This window comes from Cricetulus griseus, chromosome 7, assembly GCF_003668045.3.
Source record: "Cricetulus griseus strain 17A/GY chromosome 7, alternate assembly CriGri-PICRH-1.0, whole genome shotgun sequence".
Classification (NCBI taxonomy): Eukaryota; Metazoa; Chordata; class Mammalia; order Rodentia; family Cricetidae; genus Cricetulus; species Cricetulus griseus.
Genome location: NC_048600.1, coordinates 97,494,783 through 97,518,632, shown reverse-complemented (window position 1 = coordinate 97,518,632; position 23,850 = coordinate 97,494,783). Strand labels below are relative to the sequence as shown.

The window sequence follows — 23,850 nt, the reverse complement described above, 5'->3', positions numbered from 1 at the left end:
GAGAGGAGAGGAGAGGCGGACGTGAGAGCGAGAGGGAGAGAGAGGGAGGGAAAGAGAGAGGAGAGGGGAGAGAGCGGAGGGAGAGGGAGAGAGGGAGAGAGAGAGAGGAGAGAGAGGAGAGAGGAGAGAGGGAGAGAGGGAGAGAGGGAGAGAGAGAGGGGAGAGAGAGAGGCGAGAGGAGAGAGGAGAGAGGGAGAGAGGAGAGAGAGAGGAGAGAGGAGAGGAGAGAGAGGGAGAGGAGAGAGGGAGAGAAGAGGCGAGAGGGGAGAGGGAGGAGAGGGAGGAGGAGAGGGAGGGGGAGAGGGAGAGAGAGAGAGAGAGAGAGGAGAAGGAGAGGGAGAGGGAGAGAGAGAGAGGGAGAGAGAGAGAGAGAGAGAGAGAGAGAGAGAGAGAGAGAGAGAGAGAGAGAGACAAGAAGTTAACTATGGTGGCATATACTTGTAATCCCCAAAACTTGGAGACAGAAGCAGGAAGAAAGGAGTTCAAGGGCTGGAGAGATGGCTCAGAGGTTAAGAGAACAGACTGCTCTTCCAGACGTCCTGAGTTCAATTCCCAACAACTACATGGTGGCTCACAACCATCTAAATGAGATCCGGTGCCCTCTTCAGGCGTGCAGGGACACATGCAGAAAGAATGTTGTATACATGATAAATAAATCTTTTAAAAAAGAAAAAGAAAAGAAAAAAGAAAGGAGTTCAAGATGAAAAGAACAGGGGCTGGAGAGATGGCTCAGTGGGTAAGAACACTTGATGCATAAGCATTAGATCTCAGGATCCACACAAAAGAGGTGGGTTTGGCCACACCCAGAATTGTTGGGGGACAAAAGCAGGACTGCTGGGACATGCTGGCTGCCAGCCTAGCTCAGGTTCAGTGAGAAATCCCATCTCCAGGGAAGAAGAAGGTGGCTAATGCCGTCCTCTGATACACATGCATTTGGGTAGCGTGTGCACACACACACACACACACACACACACACACACACACACACACACACACACACACACACACACACACACAAATGCAAAAAGGGGGAGGGAGGAGGGAAGGAGGGAGGGAGGAGGGAGGGAGGGAGGGACGGAAGGAAAGAATGGGAGAGGAGAGGGAACTGTCAAATCAAGCACCTCCAAATTCCTGTGTTTTCCGCTCTTGGCGCCATATCCTAGTGCCTTCCTCCTTACCTGTTGGACTTTACTGGGGTTGTCCAGCTGCATTTTGGCTATCACACAGCCAGGGTCAAGAGCTGCTCCAGGTCGCTTGACATAATGAATGCAGCCTGACTCTACGGCTGTTAAAGTCATCACCATCTTCATTACCTATAAATGAATACATAATACTTTAAAGGTCAGTTTTCCCCTTTAACATCTAAGTTGGAATACACTTAGTTTCACCCTCCAAAAATGGGAATCTTATCAGTGAAGTATTAAGGCAGGCAATTGGTCAATTTCTTAGAACTGTATCTGAGGGTTAATAGTAGATCACTCCTGTTTTGCTTTTGGATTTGGGGGGGTGGGTTGCTGTTTTCATGGTCTGTTGAGCCAAAAGCTGTCTATGTAGCTTTGTAAGCTTGATATGTAGCTGAGGATGACTCTGAACTCCTGCCCCCCCCCAACTAAGTATGGGGATTATATTACCACACTGGCAATTTTCTAGCTTTAATAACATTTTGCTATTGTTTGTGAATTTACTTGTCTTATATTTAGAAGTGATGGACAATCTGTCTTCATCATCGCAGCATTTCCTATACCTTTATCCTTTACCTCCCGGTCACCAGCCCAGTAAGTACAACTTCTAAATCTAGAACAAACATCTTTGCTTGCAGCGTCTCTATGCTAGGCCATTCATTTCAGGCCTACAGTACACTAGAGCACTTTTTTGGGGGGGGGGCCTTTTTATTTATTTATTTTATGTGGACATTTGTCTGTGTGAGGGTGTCAGACAGATCCCCTGCAACTGCAGTTACTAACAGTTGTGAGCTGCCATATGGGTGCTGGTAATTGAACCTGGGTCCTCTGGAACAGCAGCCAAAGCTTTTAATCACTGAGCTATCTCTCCAACCCCACTAGACTGGTTTTTAAAAATCTACTATGAAATGTCTGTCCCTTCATGGCATTTACCTCCAATAAGGTTCACTCAAACCATCACTCTAGAGCCTAAATCTCATGCCATTTTTCCACTTAAAATCCTTCAATGATTCCCTGTGGGCTTCAGGACAGTCATCGGCTCCTATGGCTTCTATGGCATCTTTACCTGCCACTCCACATTAAACCCAAATCATTTCTCAATCAATTCTACTACAACACACTGACTTGTTTCTGTGCCTCGGTGTCAAAGCGCTCTCTCCTATCCATCTTCACCGGCTATCTATCATTTCAACAGTAAGACCAGGCAAGCATCTCTTCTTTTAGGATGTATTTAGTTACCTCACACCTATCTCACTTAGGACTAGGTGATCCTCTTATTCTTAGAAGTCATCATTATTCATCTGCTTTAAGCCCAGCTCTCCCTAGTATGCTCTCTGTGTAGCCTGCAGTTAGCATAGTACCTGCCACTAAGTACTCTTGCTAATATATTTTCAAAGCTCAAGTTTCTTCATCTGTCAAAGGAAAATGGTGGGGGTTTTGTTTGTAAATCTTAGTCCACACTAAATTAACTGATGTTCTTCCTCTCTGTTACTTTCAATCCGAGTCTATTCGCACCAACCTATGTTCCCTCCCATGATCCACCCTGACCTCAATCTCAGCATAGCACTGGCCAGCAAACACATGGCCTCCATCTTCCACAATATACTGGATTAACTTCCCAGCAGAAGGTGAGCGCATTACAGATGGGTCATTTTCCTTCTCAAACACACAGGTTTTATTGCCAATTGTGATTCGGTATCTAGGAGATAAGTAGAACAGGCAAGCCAATAAAGCACTCGGGTTATAAAACAAAGTGAGAGAAAAAAAACAGAAAATGTTATCATATACACAATGCAGACATATAAGCAAGGCATTGGCTGTACCTGTTTATAATTTTTAAATTACATATTTATTTATTTAGTTTACATGTAATTGTACCATGTGTGGGCATGTGCATTTATGGAGGTCAGAGGACAACTTACAGAAGTGGGTTCTTTCTGTCTACCATGTGGGTCTCAGGTATTAAACTTAGGTGTCAGGATTGGCAACAAGTGCCTTTATCTGTCTAGCTATTTTGCTGGTCCTTATTTAAGTTTTAGTAACAATCTTCTGTTAAGAGTTAGAATGACAGACGGTAGTGGTGCACACCTTTAATGCCAAAACTTGGGAGGCAGAGGCAGGCAGATCTCTGTGAGTCTGAGGCCAGCCTGGTCCATTCAGCAAGTTCCGGACAGGCTCCATAGGTACAGAGAAACCCTCTCTTGAAACCATCCTCCCCCTGCCCCCCAAAAAGATAGACTCAATAAATTACAATATATTCATATATATGAATACAACATAAACTAAAAAGCAACGATTATGATAATATAATAACGAATACCCTGTTCTTCCTTTTTCTCTCTCTCCCCTTCCTCTCTATTTCTTTCTCTGAAAGGACATCACTATGTACCCGAGTCTGGCCTCAGTCCTCTTCAGCTTCCTCAATGCTAGAGTTAAAGGCATGAAAAACCAAGCTCAGTTATAACTAACATTTGTGGAATGATAACTATATTGTAGGTACTATTTTAAGCATTTCAAGTGGATTGATTCATTCAGTTCTTACACTAATATAACTGGTGTGGTACACTATCAAAAAAAGAAAGAGAGAAATGCAGAGAGTTGAGAATGTAGCTCAGTTGGTACAGTGCTTGCCCAGTAAGCATGAAGCTCTGGGTTAAACCCCAAGGACCACATCAATCAGGTGTGGTGATGTATATTGATAACCTCAACACTCAGAAGGTAGAAGCAAAAAGATCATAAATAAATTCAAAATCATTCTCTACACAGCAAGACCTGAGCTATGAGACTGGGGCAGGAGTAGGGGTAGGAGGTAGAGATAAGAATACTGCATGTTCTTGCAAAGGACTGGGGATAAATTCCCAGCATCCACATGGTGGCTCACAACTACCTGCAACTCCAGTTCTAGGAGACCCAACTCCTCCTTCTGATCTCTGATGGCTCTTGCACACACACAGTACACATACATATACTCAGGCACATATAAACTACATAAAATAAATATTTATTTTAAAAATAAAGGAAAGATTGGAGGGTAGTAGGGAAGGAAGGGCGGGAGAAGGGAACTGGGATTGTCATGTAATTCAATCTTGTTTGTAAGTCAAATAAAAAATAAATAAAAAAATTAAAAAGAAAGGAAAGGGCTGAAAGATGGCTCAGTGGTTTAGAGCATTGGCTTTAGAGCACTGGCTGCTTTTCCAGAGGTCCAGAGTTCAATTCCCAGCAACCACATTGTTTGTAATTCAAATAAAAAATAAATAAAATAAATAAAAAGAAAGGAAAGGGCTGAAAGATGGCTCAGTGATTTAGAGCACTGGCTGCTTTTCCAGAGGTCCAGAGTTCAATTCCCAGCAACCACATGGTGGCTCACTACCATAATGAGATCTGGTGCCCTCTTCTGGTCTGCAGGCAGAACACTGTACACATAATAAATAAACCTTAAAAAAAAAAAGTGCAAATAGCAGTTAACAGATACTCATTTATGGATATATTCAAAGGAAAAATAGTGTGTACCTTTAAGTAATTTTATATTATATAAATTCTAATAAATATACAAGAAATGATCAACTATTATATTTTATTTCAAGGATAAATTACTTTTCACTGTCCATCACATTGGCGTGGTAGGGAAACATGTTTTCTCTCCTTAAGAAACAAGATCTCACTAAATTACATATGCTGGCCTTAAACTCCTTCCCTCAAGGAGGAAAGGACTCTGCCTTTTGAGTAGCTGAAACAATAGACACAGAACACAACACCCAATCTGAGACATGTTTATAATTACAGACATGTTTACATTATAGACATGCATACAATTATAAATACTTTTGCACTCCTGGAAAAAATCCCAAGAGCTATAAGAATATAAGAGGAGAAGTTAATACAATGGCAAGCAACTAGACCTCAGTCACTCACCTGTCCACTTCCTCCTTCATGTAAGTGGTGTAACTGCTGCCATCATAGGATAAGAGCAATCCACCATCACTCAGCCGATGCACATCGACTTCCACACAGGAGCCGTTCATGATCACCACATAAGAGTTGGGAGACTGTCGAGTCACCTACAGTAAATGAAAACCAGAAAGACAAGCCAGTGATCCCTTCCAAGAACAGCCTGAGATACAACTGTAGCATTTCAATGATACAGGTTAAGAAGTCTGTCAAGATGATGACAATAGTGTTGCTTACACCAGTGTGTCTGGCTGGTGACAGTCCTGTTACAAGCAAACAGGGGTAACTTCAGCTGCTTTTCTCTGTTCCAGCTATTCCCTGCCTCTTCATTATCTATTGGAAGTATGTCAAGGTGAGAAATAACTAGATTTTCACAGAATTGTCAAATACTGATTCCTAAAAACTGACAGAAATAATGACGGGAATATTCTAATCTGTGAACAAAAGCAAACTTTCTCTGTCTCTCAACTTAAGAAAACTAGTTTTAAGAAGAGAAGATAGAAACTAAGGTGTAGACTTTGGTTGGGATTGCATACCTTAAGTACATATTTGATTCCTTCATAGATAAGTTCAACATCTACTGTGTTCAGAAGTGTGTGAGCAGGAAGGACTTGACCCCTGAAAGAATGACAATATATGACACACTTACTTCTATAAAGTTCTAATAGGTTATAAAGAAATCTCAAAGATTATTGATTGTGACATTTCCTGAAGTAGTAATAAGAGAAAAAAAAAAAACTAAATGATTGTCTATAAAAGATTGATCATATACATTATGAAAAATTAGTGAAATTTATTTTTTACATTTAATAGTGGTATGATATACAAAACATAAAACTTATTATTTATGGGGAATGGAGAATCCCGAGTAAGTGACTTTCTGAGTGAACTGCTGCTGACATGGACACAGGCATGCCAAGGACCCCCAAAGCCTCAGCCTCATGAGAAAATGGCAATAAGACTGCTCTCTAAAGATACTATGCCTACCAAGATTACCTAAGCTTGTATGCTCCTTGATCCAGCTGCATATCATAAATCCTGTTTCCTTGGTTATCTGTGTATAATAACCCTGCCTCCTGGTTCAGCTGCATTCAATAACCTACCTCTCTGTTCAACTGTATATAACAAACACAGTGAGCTTCCTGGGTGCTGCAGTTTCATCATCAGAGAGCCCAGTCCATCCAACTCCAGCTATTTCTCTAACCATGTATCTGTGTGCCTCCCAAGTGCTGGGATCAAAGGTGTGTACCACCACAGCCCAGCCTCCTATTTCATATCTATCTATCTATCTATCTATCTATCTATCTATCTATCTATCTATCTATCTCCCCCCCTCTGTCAATTTGGTTTTTATTTTTTGAGACAGTTTTTCTGTGTAGTCCTGGCTGTCCTAAACAAGACTGACCTTTTACTCAGAGACCTGCCTGACTCTACCTCTCAAAAGGCATGTGTCACCACCACGCAGCTTGCTTCAGCTTCTTAAATGCTAAGATTATAGGTGTGAATGAACCACTAAGGCTGGCAATTTCATTTTAAAGAACAATAATAGATGTTCTATATTTCAAAAAGGTGCATAGTGGAAAACAGTCTGGACTACAGAGCGAGTTCTGAGACAACCAGGGCCACACAGAGAAACCCTGTCTCGAAAAATGAAAAATAAAAAAGAATGAAGTAGGATGACTCCTGTCACAAACAAAAGAAGTCAGACTGAAAAACTGATGAAAAGGGGAGTACTAAAGAGAGGACAGCTGAGTTACTGATAGCCAGTACGTACGGGTGAAAAGTGTGAACATTATCTGTACTGGTTACACAACTAATAAAAGGCAAGTTATGAGGCAGAGTATGGTAGCATACACCTTTAGTCCCAGCACTGTGGAGGCAGAAGAAGGCAGAGCTCTGTGAACTCAAGGCTAGTCTGGTCTCCACAGTGAGTTCCAAGCCAAGTAGGGCTACACAATGAGACCCTGTCTCAAGAGACAAAAAAAAAAAAAAAAAAGTTTAAACCAAATGATGCCATGTGTTGTGGCACATGCCTGTAATCCAAGCATACAGACAGGAGGATTATGAGTTCAAGGCCAGGAGCAGCTCCATGGTGTGTTTAAGAACAGCCTGAACAACATTATGTACTCCCCCAAAGATTATTTCAAAATTAAAGTTATTAAAATGAATTAAAAAATAGAAGGTTGGGACTGAGCCAGGAGATAGTGGCTCATGCCTTTAATCCCAGCACTTGGGAGGTAGAGGTAGGCAGATCTCTATGAGTTTGAGGCCACCCTGGTCTACAGAGTGAGTTCCAGGACAATTCAAAGCTAAAGAGGAACCCTGTCTCAAAAAAAAAAAAAAAAAAAAAAAATGTTGGGGCTGGAGAGATAGCTTAACAGTTAAGAGTGAGTGCTTGCTGCTGCTCTTCTGCTCTTCCAGAAGACCCCAGTTCAGTTTCCAGAACTCACATACAGTAGTTTACAACTGCATTTTAACTCTAGCACCAGCTTCTGGCCTCTTTGGCATCTAAACATATATGCCAGTTATAAACACATAAATTTTGTTTTGTTTTCTATAAAGAACAGTAGGCTCAACATGTTAATACATCTATAATACCAGGGCTCTGGAGACTGAGGCAAGTGAACTGTGAATCAGAAGCCAGCCCGGGCTACTTAGGTTAGCTACTCAATGCCAACCTGCAATATACATACAATGAGTGTCTCAAAAAACAACAAACAAAAAGAACACTAAAGGATTTGTTAATGTATTTTTACATTCACAGGGAATCCATTTAACTATGTAAGAGATGCATGCTAAGGAATAGAAATGAGAAAGAATGGACTGGTAAGGGGGCCAAAGTGTTCAGGGAGTTCAAAGTCACACTGAGGGATTTAGATTTGAGTCAGAAAGGAAATACAAGCTGCTGAAGGTTTTAGTATATGAGAATAGCATAGTGAGATATTTATCACAGGGCTTGAAACCTCAGTTCAATTTTCAAAAATTTGCTTCTTTTCTTCCTTTCAGATACTTTAAAAGGGGACAATATAAGTCTAACAACAAAGAAGGAAATAAAGTGCCTGCAGTTAAAGTGCTTGGATGTGATTAGTCCTTTGGACCATTCCCCTGGGGACTTGGGCATAGCTTAGTCTCTGGAATCAACGTGCAAAATTAGTTCAGCTTCATACATGTTTGACCCTCCACTTCAAAGACTTGTGAGGTCATCCTGAATATCAGCCTCAATTATTAATTCCTGAAATGTGCTATAGGTAATACAGGAAATATTTAGGGTTTGATGCTAGAGAGAAATGCTGGATTTTATCCCCCACAGTTTAAGTAGCTTTTCTCAGGAAATCATGTTTGCTGCAACTGGATTTCAGTGTTTAAAAAACTAAATTAAGCTTGGAGGTGGGGAGATGGCTCAGTGGGTAATGTTCCTGCCATAAAAGCATGAGGATTTGAGTTGAGATTCCCAGTGTCTGTGGAAAGCAGAGCACAATGACACATGTCATTCCAGCACTATGGTGATTATAGGGAGAGAGGCTGGGATGGTAAAGACAGGCATATCCTGAGAGTTCATTGGCCAGTAAACCTAGGTGAATTCATGAGCTCCTGGTTTAGTGAAAGACTCTATCTCTAAAAATGAGGTGAGGCCAGACTTGGTGGTACACACCTTTAATCCAAACACTCAGGAGTGAGAAAGGTGGATCTCTGTGAGTTTACAGCCAGTGTAGTCTATACATCAAATTCAAGTACAGCCAGGGCTACATAGACAGACCCTATCTCAAAAAACCAAAACCCAAAACAGAAAACCAAATAAACAAAACAAAAACCAGCCAACCAAACAAAACTCATAAAAATAAAGCACAATCAAAAAAGACTCCAAATGTCAACTTCTGGCCTCCAATCACATGTTTACACATGCAGGTACACATGTATACACCCACATGAACACATATAACACACACACACACACACACACTTCCAAAAAGTGACTTGTTCTACTGTGGCAGAAACTAATTTCCAGCCATTCACCCTCTCCTTAGTTCATGAATAACAGCTAGCACTCATATGGTGCCAGGAAGTTGCGGAAAAACAAATGGGCCTTTGAGCTGTAGTTCTGTTCTCTCAACCATTGGTTGGCTGGCACAGATACAAGAACAAAGCCTACCTTTCCAAGGAGTGAAGGAAGTTAGAGACGCTATTCCTCAGGCTCACATCTGCCACATGGAGAGCTCCACACACAACTCCCAACATGGTGTCAGGACGTTCTGCCTAAAAAGAACAGAGGACAGATCAAAAGCATGGTTATATGACACCAAAGCAATTCAAATAAAATCAAAATCAAATTTGTTATGAAGAAACATCCTTATTTCCATACTGATTTTTGAGCCAAGAATGGTGGCATACACCTGTAATCCCAGGACCTGGGAGGTAGAGGCAAGGAGAATCAGGAATAAAAAGATCATCCTTGACTACACAGTGAAGATGAAGCCAGCTAAGACTACAAGAGAACTTCCTTTTTTTAAATTTATTTTTATTTCATGCATGTTGTTTGCCTGCATATATGTAAGTGCACCCTGAATGTGCCTGGTGCCTCCTGAGGTCAGAGGGGAGCATCAGGTGCCCTGGAACTGGAATTATAGGTGGTTGGCTATGAGCCACCAAATGGATACCAAGATCTGAACTAGGTTCTCAGGAAAAGCAGCCAAGTCATATTTTCGGCCTCCATGAAACCTTAAGGAACATTAAGTAAGGACTAATACAGCTGACAGACACAAGTCATTCAAGAAGACATAAAGCCAATTGTTGTTCTAATTCTAACTCTGTCATTGATTTTTCTTTCCTTCTTTCTTGGTAGTGAACAAATGCAATAAACAATATTAGTAGTCAAAGAATAAAACCCAATGTGAAATCTCACAACTTTAGAAAGGCTATCCTAACTATATTGAAGTTCATTGAGATGTATAGACTTGGGGTTTGGTTAATTGTCATCTGTGGTGATTTTTTTATATTTTTGGTTGTAAGCCTAGCCTTTAATGGTTGAGTCATCTCTCCAGTGGTAACTTTTAACTGCAAGTTTTTTGTTTTTAGTTTAGGCATCATCAGTTTATTATAAAAAGGCACGGAAATTATTTACATGCGGAATATAGTTCAGAATGTCAGTTGAATGGGCAGCTTCATGTGACACCATTTCAACAGTGACCAGTCCACATACTTTCCAAGAATGTTACCATCTCTAAATAAGAAATAATATTTGTCATCTAGAATTACTTTGATGCCTCCGTATTCTGGGAGAACTTTCACACAGACCAGCTGAATCTCTCCACCCTTTCTTTTTGGGCCTGATACCACAGCCACTACTGTTGCTTGCAATACTTCTTGAGACTTTTCTGGAAGCATAATGCCACCTTTAGTCACAGTTTCAGCAGCACTCCTTTCAAGTAATTCTCTGCCAAAGAGCAGGAGAAACTATCTGAAAGCTTGTCCAGCCCTGATTTGCACCACTAAAGCTTTGACTGTGCACTTGGGCCACCCCTACAAGGAGAGTATAATCCCAAGTTTTTAACGATAAAGTTTACAAATTATTTTTAAAAGAAACAACAAACAAAAAAGTCCCTACATTCACCTTTAGAATTTGAAAACAGATTTTAAAAAATAATTTTCCTTCTACTCTGTGAAATTTTCATTGAGCAAATCAAAGACTAGTTCACAAACAGATAATCAATCCCAAAGGCTATGTGTGCAAGAGGAGAACACACACCTGTACTTTTTCTGCAATCAGTCTGTCCAGCCAGCCGGTGTCAATTCTATTCAACTGAAAGCTTTCGGTCTCCAGCAGTTTGATCAGGTATTCAACTGTAGTTCGAAAATCACCCCGAATAGACAGCTCCTTCAAAGCCACCACCATATTTCTAGGGGAAGAACAGAAAAAATTTGTAACAGCCACAAATATTTTGTTTCATTCTTTTGGAGGCTTAGCAGGAGGACAGGCAGTTGCAAGAACAGTTGAGGGCATCGCTGTAAGCCTGCTCATTTTCATGTACTCCAGATAGGAGCGCTTCCAAGAAGTCAGTATATAAGAGTTTTGACTGATATTACCAAAAAGCATCAGCAAATCAAAAACATTTCACCATAAATAATACAGACGGAACCATTCTCAGCTTTCACTTTTCAATTTTTATTGTTTTAGTCATTTATTGCTGACTAGTTAGAACTAGAACACTAACTTTCCAATTCCTTAAATCTTAATTTATATACCATGCTTATTTCATGTATCATTTCCATGCAACAAAACATACTTAAAGGCTATAGCTTAGTAAATTTTGACAAGGTTTCCCTACCCACTCCCCCAAAGAAAGCAACAGACTGGAGTTGGCTGGCAGCTGCATACTTCTGTAATGCCCTTCTATAATCCCAATGTCATCATACTTGCTCACTATTCTATATTTTTATTGCTTGTCTCTCTTCCTCTGGATTATATAGTACCATGAGGACACAGACTCTATTTAGTCTTTGCTGTACTGTCAGGCCCAGCATGATGGTATCTGTTGAGTACAGTGAATTTATGAATGACTGGAGAGAAGAAAGAACAAAACAAACAGGAGCAAGAATAAAATAAGTACTGTGTTCAGAAAACAGTGTGACTGAGAGGGTTTGAAGACAATGACAGAGGCAAATCTACCATTCAGCAAACATTTCCTATGGAATATATGAATTATATGCTTATAGTTCAGGGGATATAGTGGTAACAACATAGACATGTTTCTGTTCTCATGGTATTTACATTATGAGAAATGACTGCATGTGTGGGCTACGACTACTACAGAGATATCTAAAGGCCAAGTGAAGAATACAGATTAGCTGTAACAAAGAATGCAACAAAAAAAGCTCTGAGTTGATAAGAGAACTTTTAACACAGTATCAGGAAGCAAACATATTGCAATATGCTAAAAGGTAACCTAGTTTGCTTTCTTCTGCAGAGAAATACACAGAGCAGATAAGAAGTAAGAAGTCAAGACTTCTGATCAAGTCATTGAACATATCCTGCAGAATAAAAACAGTGGTCTGTTTAATCAAGAGAGAAATGAAAATGCCAATAGACCCCAGTCTAATTGAGACAAGGAAGATAAAGGGGGACTGTCTAAAATACTCAACTCATATCCCAGTTAAAAGCAGCAGCAGTCACACAAATCTTTGACTACAGGCTGGCAAGCTGGCTTAACCTGCCACCAAGTGTGATTACTATAGTTCAATTCCCAAAACCCACACCCTAGAACTACTCCTTCAGGCTGCCCTCCCCTACCTTTCTCTCGGCTCCCTCCTCTCCCTCCCTCCCCCTCTCTCTCTCTCTCTCTCTCTCTCTCTCTCTCTCTCTCTCTCTCTGACACATGCACACACACCCCCATCAGCTTACAAATGCAGTATAAGGCAACTTTATACATTTTTTTCTAGTAGCACTGCTATAATTTTGAAATTTTTCACATATAGTCTTGAATACATGTAAAGAATGCAAAGTACAAAAGAGAGAAACAGTAAGACTTCCTCAATTTGAAACATTTTTTAAAAACTTAAGAATTGGACCGGAGAGATGTCCCAGCAGTTAAGAGCACTGGGTCCTCTTATAGAGGACAAGGGTTCATTTGTTAGCACCTACATGGTGACTCACAATAATCTGTAACACATTTCCAGGGAAACCGACCCCTCTTCTGACCTCTGTAGACAACACCACGAATGTGGTACACATACATGCATGCAGGGAAAACACTCATACACCTAAAGTTTAAAAAAAAAAAAACAAAAACTAACAGCAACAACAACAGACCTCCTAAGACTATTAACAAATACTAAGGGAATACCTACTCTGTGAACAGTTCAAAGGTGAAGAGAATACTATTAAATCTGTGGCATAGGCAACACATCCTTAAAGCTTAAATAAAAAACAGAAAGAGAAGTTTAGAAGTAGCTCAGAGGCAGAGCATCCATAAGGGCCTGGGTTCAGTCTCTAGTACCACAAAGAAAAGCAGGAAAAAAGGGAGGGAGGCTGGGAGAGAGAAAGGAGGTGGCAAGGGAGAGGGGGAGGGACAGGGAAGGCAGGAAGGGGAGACAGATTAACTAAATTTTTAATCTGGGACAGACATTTTAAAACATATATTAATCAAATTACTTCCTAAAGTCCCTATTTTTGAGGCAAGTAAAACTGCTGATAATTTGATATTTATGATTAACAAAATATTAATATTTAATACACCACTTATATTTGTGTAAACTGTTGCATGCTTTATAATACAATGAGGTCTCTTACATGCAATTTTGGTAATTATTTTATTCTTTTCATAAAAAACAATCAAGATTTTAATATTTTAAATGTCAAGACATCATGGTGATTGTGGCTAACAATACTGCATATCTGAAAATGCTAGAATTATCACCAGAAATAAACAATGGTAAGAATGTGAAGTGAAGCAAATGCCAAAGAGTTTGATTCCATATGGCATGCATACAGCAAAGTAGCATGTGGTATGCCAATATATACATACATGCATACATTAATACATACATTTTATCTGTCAAATTAGAAAATTTAATGACTATGAGTTGTTCACAGCTATATTATGAGGCTCTGGGTAAAATCACAGTACCTAAGAAGCACTTTTCTCTGATAACAGATACAGACCTTTATTTATAAATTTTCTGATACCTAATTCATGGTCAAGAATCTACCTCTCCCCAGTAATACTACCATTACTGTAAAAACAAAAACAAAGCAAATGACTTCATGTGTTTAAAAAAAAAAAAAAAAAAAAAAAACTTGCAAATACACACAATAAGCATGAACTCAAGTGCAAACTAAGTAAGATGTCCACAGCAGCATTTTCACAGCAGATAAAGGAGGATCATACCTTCACCAAGGACTAGCCCAATTTTATTAAGCCAAATGCAATCAAATGCTATTATACTCACGAAATTGCTTCTTCTCTGTTTTCTCCCCAGGAAAAGCAGTGACCGAATTGAGAGTCAGCAAACTCATGAAGTCCTCCAGCAGCAGCAACACTAAAATAACCCCAAACGTTCTTATTGCTGCGGAAATTAAGTTCCTGAACTGTTCCTGAGCTGGGCTTAAACCCCTGTTAGAGAATAAGAACATGAGATACTGCATTGAACTTTCAAGGAAGAGAACATTGATATTCAGTGTTCAAGGCTCTAGGATCATCAAGCACAACTGACCCAAAAAAACCACGCAAGCCAAGCCCAGTGCTATAGTCCCATAGATGCTTCCTGAGTGACTAAAGTGAAATTAAACAACCATCATATATCAACTCTCAGAATCTTTTTATAAATTTCCCTCTCAAAATGAAGTTCCAAGACTTTTCAAAAGCAAGTCCTCTGACACTTGTCTCAATATTAATAAGCTTTTTAAGTGAAGGGTTACCTCATCTGGATTTTCACTGGTGATCCTGGCAGCAATTACATGGCCCCTTGGGCAAGGAACATGCGCAGAATTTTCAAAATCAATGGGAGCATCACCCCAAGGAGATACCCCATACATTATACGAATATCTTTGATCCTAAATAGAGGGATCCCCATGGCAATCTGAAAGGTAATAAAACACATGTAATTTTCCACAGACCTCTTTTCTTAACAGATGGAAACAATCAAAATACCTAAGAGTCTTTGCATTTTTTTGAAGTTACTACTAAAATCATTCCACTTTTGTAATCTGTATTCTACAGTCATCTAAACTACACAAAACAGAATACAGTGTTAAGGGTTATTTGCTAGGACCATTCCCCTTTCCTACAATACACCCAAATTCCTAATGTGACAGAGATTTTCTTATGCTGTCATTTCTCCATGGATGGATGAGAATAAAATTGTCCAAGATAAAAGTCAGTCAAAAAGTCCAGCTAGCTAAAAGCCATAATATTACAATTGTCTCTTTGTGCATGCAAATTACTGAAAAAAGTAAAGGGACCTTTAGATCTTTACTTAGGAAGGGCCAGTGGCTGTTCCTACAAAGGGAGGATAAGAAAAAATAACTGGGGAAGGATATGACCAAAGTACACGACAAACATGTAGTATGAAAATGTAATAATGAAACCTTTGTTTGTTTTGAAACAGTATCTTACAACGGTGCCCTGAACAAGCTATGTAGACCAGGCTGACCTCAGACTCACAGAGATCCTCAACCTCACAGAGATCTGCCTGCCTCTGCCTCTTGAGTGCTAGGATTAAAGGCATGTGCCCGTATACCCAGAAAACCTGTTATTTTATAAAGTTAATATACACTATAAGGGCCAATGAGATGGCCCAGCAAGTCAAATCACTAAATTTAATCTCAGAACCCATGATGTAAGGAGAGAACCAACTTCCAACAGTTGTCCTCCAGATTCCAAACACACACTGTGGCCCATGCACATCCAAATACATAAATAAATGTTAAAAAAAAATGTAAAGAAACCAAAAAAAAAAAACCTTGAATTTTTAAGGGGAACTTGCAAAATGTTCTCAATATGAGCCAAAAATAAGTCATACAAGATTATTAAGTAAGCATTTTGTCATGTACTCATAGTCTAAACTATTCAGGAGGCTGGGGTAAGAAGAATGCTTGAGATAAGATGCTGATTGGTGTCCATACTAAGTTCTGCATCAATACAGTCCCTCCAGAGAGCAGAGACCACCAAGTTGCATAAGAGGAATGAATCAGCACAGACTAGAAATGAAGCAGGTTAAAAATAATATTTAATCTTATCATTTGCTTCAAATATTCACAATAGTATTTGTTTCCCAGGCTGAAGTAAGACCACAGAATTAATAGCTACCACTTTATACATTATTTTTAAAAATATGTACTACCACAGTCTTTCTAGTAAAATATTGACCACCACCTTCATATAAAGTTGCTCCAATAAATAAGACTAGAAACATAAATGGGGGTTAATAACAAAGTTATGAAGTTTACTATAATTAAATAATAAACAAAGCAGCTTTTTTTTTTTTTTTTTTTTTTTTGTTTGTTTTGTTTGTTTCAAGACAGGGTTTCTCTGTGTAACTTTGGAGCCTGTCCTGAAACTCACTCTGTAGACCTTACCTCTGCCTCCCAAGTGCTGGGATTAAAGGCATGCACCACCACCACCTGGCTAGATTGTTTTTAAAAATATTAATTTTTTTAAATATATGTGTATGGATGTTTTGCCTATGTCTGTGCATACATGCAGTGACTGCAAAAGCCAGAAGAGGGCATCAGATCCCCTGAAACAGGAATTACAGATTGTTGTGTACCACCAACTGGGTATTGGGAATCAAATCTGGATCTTCTGGAAAATCAGCCAGTACTCTTAATCACCGCTCCATCTCTCTAGCGCCAAAGCTCTAAAGAAAGGCTTTAGAGTCAATCTTTCTTCTGAAAACAGTTAATAAGCTGTGCCTAGAGAGAAGTTACAGGAGTGTTTTTTGTTTGAACGAATCAGAAAACTAGCCCACACCCACATGACCCATATTATGAGAAATGAAGATAAGTGAGAGTTGGGGAATATTACTTTTAAGGTGTGTGACTTTTGTTTCTGTTGCATTTGTTTAACTCTTCGAAGCTGTGTTACTGTGCCCGTCTAAAACACCTGGTGGTCCTAATAAAGAGCTGAATGGCCAATAGTGAGGAAGAAGCAAGGATAGGTGAGGCTGGCAGGCAGAGAGTTTAAAAAGAAGGAGAAAACAAGGAAAGAAGGACATAATGGGGGCAGTCACTCAGCCAGCCACTGAGTAAGAAGGAAAGTAAGATATAGAGAAGTAAGAAAGATAAAAGCCCAGAGAGAAAAGGTAGACGGGTTAATTAATTAAAGTTAAGAAAAGCTGGCTAGCAACAAGCCAAGCTAAGGCCAGGCATTTATAAGACTCTATGTGTGATTTATTTGGGAATTGGGCAGTAGGCCCTTCAAAAAGCCAAAGAGGAAAAAAAAAAAAAAAAAAAAAAAAAACTTCTCATTACAGAAAAGGCTTTGGCTTATTTGTGCTTTTTTTCTCATCAGTCTTTTAGGCATCTCTTGAGATTTCTAAATTCTCTAAGCTCTAACTTGAGCCCACCCAAGTCAGAGTGACTCACCTGGAGTTGTGCTGCAGGAAGATTGACGTCAGCTACCATCTCTGTACAAGGATGTTCAACTTGTAGCCGAGGGTTCAGTTCCAAAAAGTAGAAGCTTCCATCCTGGCTGTATAAGTATTCCACAGTCCCAGCACTCACATAACCAACCATTTTGGCAAGTTTCACTGCACACTTAAAAGGAAGATAAGAAACTGTAAGTCTTTCATTTTGTCCAGTCTTTGCATCACCGTAACTACATACAGCTGTCTACATACCCAGTGCTTGTACAAGCCACCAAAGACTCTGAGCCACATTCAAAACAATCAGACCCCTTCAGATTATTATACAATGCCATGGGACATGGATGACAAAGTCAGTAAAAAAGTGGGAGAAGGAAGTGTTTTCAAATCCAATCACGAGCAACCTCCAATCAGACAGAAAGGGCATAGAGGCAAAACAATAAGGGCAGCAAATTCTTCATTGTCTTCTAATTTCCAGTATTCCCAATATGCTCATCTTCTTAGAAAAATTGCTACCCAGCTAAAGGCTGGGTTTTCTAATCTCTCCTTTAGCTATTGACTAATCTCTTATAGAGACCATGTTTTCACAAACAGGATTCAAGCATTGGTAAGTGAGATGCATAAGCATATATATCAGATTTCAACCATGCAGATAAGAATACAGTTAAGAATGACAAATCAAGGCCTGGCGTTGGTGGCGCATGCCTTTAATCCCAGCACTAGGGAGGCAGAGGCAGGCGAATCTCTGTGAGTTCGAGGCCAGCCTGGGCTCCAGAGCGAGTGCCAGGATAGGCTCCAAAGCTACACAGAGAAACCCTGTCTGGAAAAACCAAAAAAAAAAAAAAAAGACAAATCAAAATATAAAGGACTTGAATCTCAAATGGTCTTGTGGAATTATAACTCTCACATCAGCCCTGTAAAATTTATATCAAACTATGATGATAAACTTATCTTCTTAGGGTCACTGAATGTTTTTAGATCTTTTTATTATAGCAACTTACCTTGTTATCCTAACCAAAATGGTCATTAGGAAGTGCAGATGGAGTGCTCCTATATTAAAATTAGAATATGTGGTGCTAGTTTAGCAATAAGGTAGAAGTTAACAAGGAAATATACTGCTGACTGGAAAGTTGAGAGGTGAGGTCCTTGTTACAGAGTGACACGCTTAGTACATCATTCCTACAAAATAGAATGCTTGCTACATATCAACTAATTCTGAAGAAAAAAGGTAAGGGCTAGGGCTGGGGCTGGGGCTTAGTGGATAGGTTGCTTGCCAGGCATGCACAAGGCTCTGGGTTTGATCTCTAGTACCACATAAACCAGGTGTGGTGACAAATACCTTGAAGGGGTGGAGGCAGGAGGGCTTGAGGTTCAAAATTATCCTCAGCTACATATAGAGTTTGAGCCCAACCTGAGAGACACAAAACTGCTCCCAACAAAGACAGAGAGAGACAAAGTTTAAAATTCGAGTGCAGAGGCTGGAGGGATAACTCAGCCATTAAAGGCTAGATTCACAACCAAAAATATAAGATTGGAGTGCACTCCCATAATCCCAAACACTCAGAGAGCAAAGGGAATCCCTGTGAATTCAAGACCAGCCTGGTTCTTCTTAGTGTGCTGCAGGCCAGGTAAAAGGTACATAGTGAGACTTTGTCTCAAACAAACAAAAAAGATTAAGAAAGATGAAAAGGCAAACTGCTTTTATAGTCCAAAGTCAAGAAATTAGATTCTTACACCAAAGCAACTCAGTGTCAATAGACTTTTAAGAAGCTGCTTTAGTTTCAGCAGGCTTCAAAATAGTCAAGGAGAGAGAGGTAAGCTATGTACAAAACCCAGTAAGAGTTTTCACATCTAAAAGAAATCACTACATCTAATTATTCCAACTTGAAGATGAGTATAAGTAAACAGCCTAGGTTACTAAGTATTTGAGAGAATTACATTTCAGAATTACATTACAGACCACAGCCTGGCCTTCAAAATATAGTGACTAACTTGTGAAGTAATATTTGTACTGCTAATCCTGCACTAGTAGGAATCGGGCTATGAAATTTCCCCCAAAGGAAGTACAGCCTGCAAAACCCATGTTACAGAAACTAAATAAGGAAGAACTTCACAAGAGTCAATTCAGATGTCTTACAGGACAATGGTAAATGATCTTACTTCCTAGGAGCAGAACCATGGGCAGCCAGGTCTAACTGAAGAAGTACTCCCCTATGTAACAGGGACAGCACAACTGCTGCACAAAACAGTTTATTAGCCTCTGTGGGGCAATGATTGATGTGTATAGTGCACTTTTCCAAATAGTAATTCTCTGGCTCCCATTCTACCATTGCATAATAGGTATACAGTGGAAAGAGACAAAACTCTTTTAGATCACTAGCCCATGAACAGAAAGGAAAGTAGCTCACATAGAACTCTTCAGTAACCTAAAGACCCTTGATCTGATATGCCTATCTTACAGAGCTAAGTGACTGTGGTGACTTCAGGCTGTCTTCCTTAGAGAAAGAACATGTGTTCTCAGCCTGAACTAACGAACAGGAAATGGAAAGCAAGAACAGACTATGGCACAAGTTGCTCCAGGCCTCTAACAACTTTTCTTCATCTTTTAGGAAGAATTTCTCAAATTTCACCCTGGTCATCCAGCTAACTCCTAACAATTCTTACACTTGGTTATGAAGAAATTGTGTGTGGAGGAACGTGAGAACTGTCATGTGTGACTTATGTGCTCTGTTATTATTTGCTTGACCTCTAAGTGCCACTCCACCCTTGCTACAACTGAAACATAATCATGGAGTTTGCTTTATTATCAAAATTCTGACACCACACAAGAGTAAAGGTTGGTAAACTTTTCTGGTAAAGGATGAGATAGTAATTATTTTCAGTTTTGTGGGCCATAGTCTCTGTCACAGATACTCAGTTCTCTCACTGCAGCAATAAACAGTCAAATATATAAATTATTGAGCATTAAAAAATTGAGCATAAGCCGGTCATTAGTGGAGCATGCCTTTAATTCCTGCACTCAGGAGGCAGAGGCAGGAGAATCTCTGTGAGTTCGAGGCCAGCCTGGTCTCCAGAGCGAGTGCCAGGATAGGCTCCAAAGCTACACAGAGAAACTCTGTCTTGAAAAACAAAAAAAAAAAAAAAAAAAAAAGCATAAAAACTAAAATTTTATTTACACAAGCCAACAGCAGGCTGTTTGCCAAGCCCCATCTTAAGGAAGGGTAGAACAATAAACCTATGTCTCTGGTAGAAGCCTATATCTGAACTAGAATGAAAGAGATCATTAGGCAGTTACGCCTCATTTAAATCACTGTATTTGAGGCATTCATCTTATAGAAGGTGAATAAAAATAAGAAATAGAAAATAAACTTCTGAGACAGAGTATAGTTCAATTTGTTTAGAACTCAGAATGATGGAAAATGAATCATTAATGACATCAAAGGAGGGCCATTCTTCCAGGGGAGAAAAGAAAACAGAAAAAGAGCATGTTCACATCCCTAAGCTACAACTATTTCCAAGACACACTTCATGACAAGGAAATCCTTCTTTACCCAAAAGCACTAAATATGTAAGCTCACAGATACCTAGAGGACTTTATAAGAAGATAATGAATTGAGATGAAATCAGCTGAAGACATTTTCTTTTAGACAAGGTCTCAGTATATAGCACACGGGAGGCTAGAATTCTCCACCTTCCAACCTCAGCCTCTCAAGAGCTAGAATTCTAAGTGTATCACCATACCTGGCAGAAGATTCGATGCTAATCAACCCAGAAAACTACACATGCTCTTCATGAACTTGTTAAAAATCCCAACTTGTTTCTTACTTATCTTAAAATATCATTGGTTTTGTTGTTGTTGTTTTGGGTTTTTTTTTTTTTTGGTTTTTGTTTTAGTATTAACTATTTTTAGACTTTGGTAAGTTTCTTGACAATTTTCCTAGAACATCAGAATATGTTGTTATTATCCATTATCTAGAATCACTGCTTAAATTTCTTCCATTCCAGGGGCTGGAGAGATGGCTCAGAGGTTAGGAGCACTGACTGCTCTTCCAGAGATGCTGAGTTCAATTCCCAGCAACCACATGGTGGCTCACAACCATCCGTTATGAGGTCTGGTGCTCTCTTCTGGTGTGCAGATATACATGGAAACAGAATGTTGTATTCATAATAAGTAAAAATAAAATCTTAAAAAAAATTAAAAATTTCTTCCATTCCTATATAGGGTATGAGCTGAGTGAGCTGTATCTCTGTGTAGGAAGACAGAAATGAAAGCATTTAATACACACCTGTTCCATGTGTTCAAATACTGCTGGGGTAGCAATAGCAGCAGGAGCTTCTTCAATGATCTTCTGATGCCTGCGTTGTACAGAACAGTCACGGCCAAACAAAGAAATGGCATTGCCATACTGATCTGCTAGAATCTGGACCTCCAGATGACGAGATTGTTTTGCTAGTCTCATTACAAATATAGGTGATCCAGGGACTTCAGCTTGAACCTGTGTTGGAAAAGGAAGCAAGATTCTTAAGCAGTGAGGATTTTTTTCTGTACTGAAAAGTTGATTTCTTTCAATAAGCAGATGCCTAAAAGTTTCCGGAACTACATTAACAGTGAGAATACACAACAGAAGAAATATAGTCCATGCCTTTGTCTACCTTTAACGTGCTGCATTCTTAGTTATATCACCAGTATTAATTAAGGAATATGAAAACATAAAACATCAGTATGTTAAAAGGGGCAAACAAAATACTTGAAAACACACACACACACAAATCCCACAACAGGGCAAAAATATTGCCATCTATTCAAAAGACAGTCACATGTAGACTGCTCCTAACTAGATGATCTCTTAATTTACATTATATCACACATGATGGTGCTGAAGTCAAAGGTCTTCCATCTTGAGTTCTGAGAAACACTGTCAGTGGGTGCAAAAATCTTAAATTACCAATTAATTTTTGTCAGCCCTTCAAAGATATCCCAATGTTTCCTAGTTTCTAGGATGGCTACTGAGATTTCAACTGTTGATCATCCTTCTTCCTCCTCCTCCTGTGTGTGTGTGTGTGTGTGTGTGTGTGTGTGTGGGTGGGTGGGTGTGTGGGTGTGTGTGTGTGTTCCAGGATCTCACTGTGTAGCCCTGGCTGGCCTAGAACTCACAGAGACCCACCTGTTTCTATGTCCCTAGTGCAGGGATTAAAGCTGTGTGCTACCCATGCCTAACTCAACTGTTAATCTTAGCCTTTTTCAAGTAAACTTTTTGCTCCAACAGATTTCAGATTGTATGTATGTGTCTCTCTTCTTTCCTTTTCTTTTGTGGAGAGGGTGTTGGGAGAGGCATGCGGCAGATTTACTCATAAGCTTAGATGTGGTTTTCCGTGTATTCACAATGTTTGAAACTCAGGGTTTTGTTATTTGTGCTTGGCAGCTTTTATTAGTTTGAGAAAATTGTTGGACATTATTAACTTTTCTGCAGCTTTTGGCTCCATAATTTCTTCAACTACTACTTTGCTTCATTCTCTTCCTCATATCTGAGTGTTAAAGTACTCTAATACTAGAGAACGTAACTGTAGCCCATGTCTTTATACTCTAACTTTTCTACTTTAGTTTGCTAGCTACATAAGTTACTTCAAAACTCAATGGCCCGCTGAAAATGTCAACCACTTTCTTGCTCATGATGCTCAGCTGTACAGTTCTTCTGCTTCTTGAAATCATGTAGTATCATCTAGTGGCTCAAATGGCCTCTTTCACAAATCTGGTGATCTGTGCTAACTGTTGGCTGGTAAGTACAGACAGCCTCAACTGGAACATGCTCATTTCTGTTATACGAGGTCTCTCATCCTCCAATGGGCTTTTCAGTCTGGTACACAGCACAGACCAAGCTTCTTTAAGTACAATGTTCTTAAAGGGTGAAGGCAGACGCTGCATGTCCCCTTGAAGTCTAGACTCCAATTTATCTATGTGACTTTGACCACCTAATAGTGGTCTAAGCAAGCCACAAAAATGGCTACAATTCAAAGAGTGGGAAGAGATATACCATCTCTTTATAGGAAGAATAGCAAAGTCATATTGCAAAGGGTATACATACAGGAATGGGAGGAGTTATTGTGGCCATCTCTGGAAAAGTGTACTATGGTCCACCCTGTGGCCACAATAATTTCCAGACCTCCCACATGCAAAGTAGACTCACCCCCTCCCAAGACCCCTAAAGTCTCATCCAATCATGTCATCAGGCTTGACCACCAATGCTCTCATGACTCATGTCCAGAAACAAGAGTGCCCTTGGATACAGCTCCTCAGTTACATTGTCTTCATCCAAAGACCTGAGAACTAAAAAGACAAGTTATCTGTCCCAAACCCCAACACTTAGTGAGGAGACTCGAGAGAGAACTACAAAGGATACTCTTATTCAAATGGAAAGGACTGGAGACACTCAGTGGTCACTGGTTTCACAGAAATCATGAAATCCAGTTTCACTTACTCAAAGAGCAGGAATCTATCTATCTATCTATCTATCTATCTATCTATCTATCTATCCATCCATCCATCCATCCATCCATCCATCCATCTATCTATCTATCTATCTATCTATCTCTATTCTGGAGATTTTATTTTATATGTACAGATGTTTTGCTTGCATTTATGTC

At 39.6% G+C, this 23,850-nt stretch overlaps 1 protein-coding gene and 1 pseudogene across 1 annotated transcript in view; both read right to left on the bottom strand.

The window, feature by feature from the left end:
* The window catches only part of Acaca (acetyl-CoA carboxylase alpha), a 208,066-nt gene that overhangs the window by 145,144 nt on the left and 39,072 nt on the right, over nucleotides 1-23,850 (bottom strand). The window contains 10 exon segments of the mRNA NM_001292056.1: nucleotides 1,179-1,313; nucleotides 2,730-2,880; nucleotides 5,094-5,239; nucleotides 5,666-5,747; nucleotides 9,280-9,383; nucleotides 10,873-11,023; nucleotides 14,073-14,236; nucleotides 14,542-14,703; nucleotides 17,210-17,380; nucleotides 21,495-21,704. Of these exon segments, the coding sequence (NP_001278985.1) occupies nucleotides 1,179-1,313; nucleotides 2,730-2,880; nucleotides 5,094-5,239; nucleotides 5,666-5,747; nucleotides 9,280-9,383; nucleotides 10,873-11,023; nucleotides 14,073-14,236; nucleotides 14,542-14,703; nucleotides 17,210-17,380; nucleotides 21,495-21,704 (1,476 nt within the window).
* LOC103162070 lies at nucleotides 9,421-10,798 on the bottom strand (annotated as a pseudogene).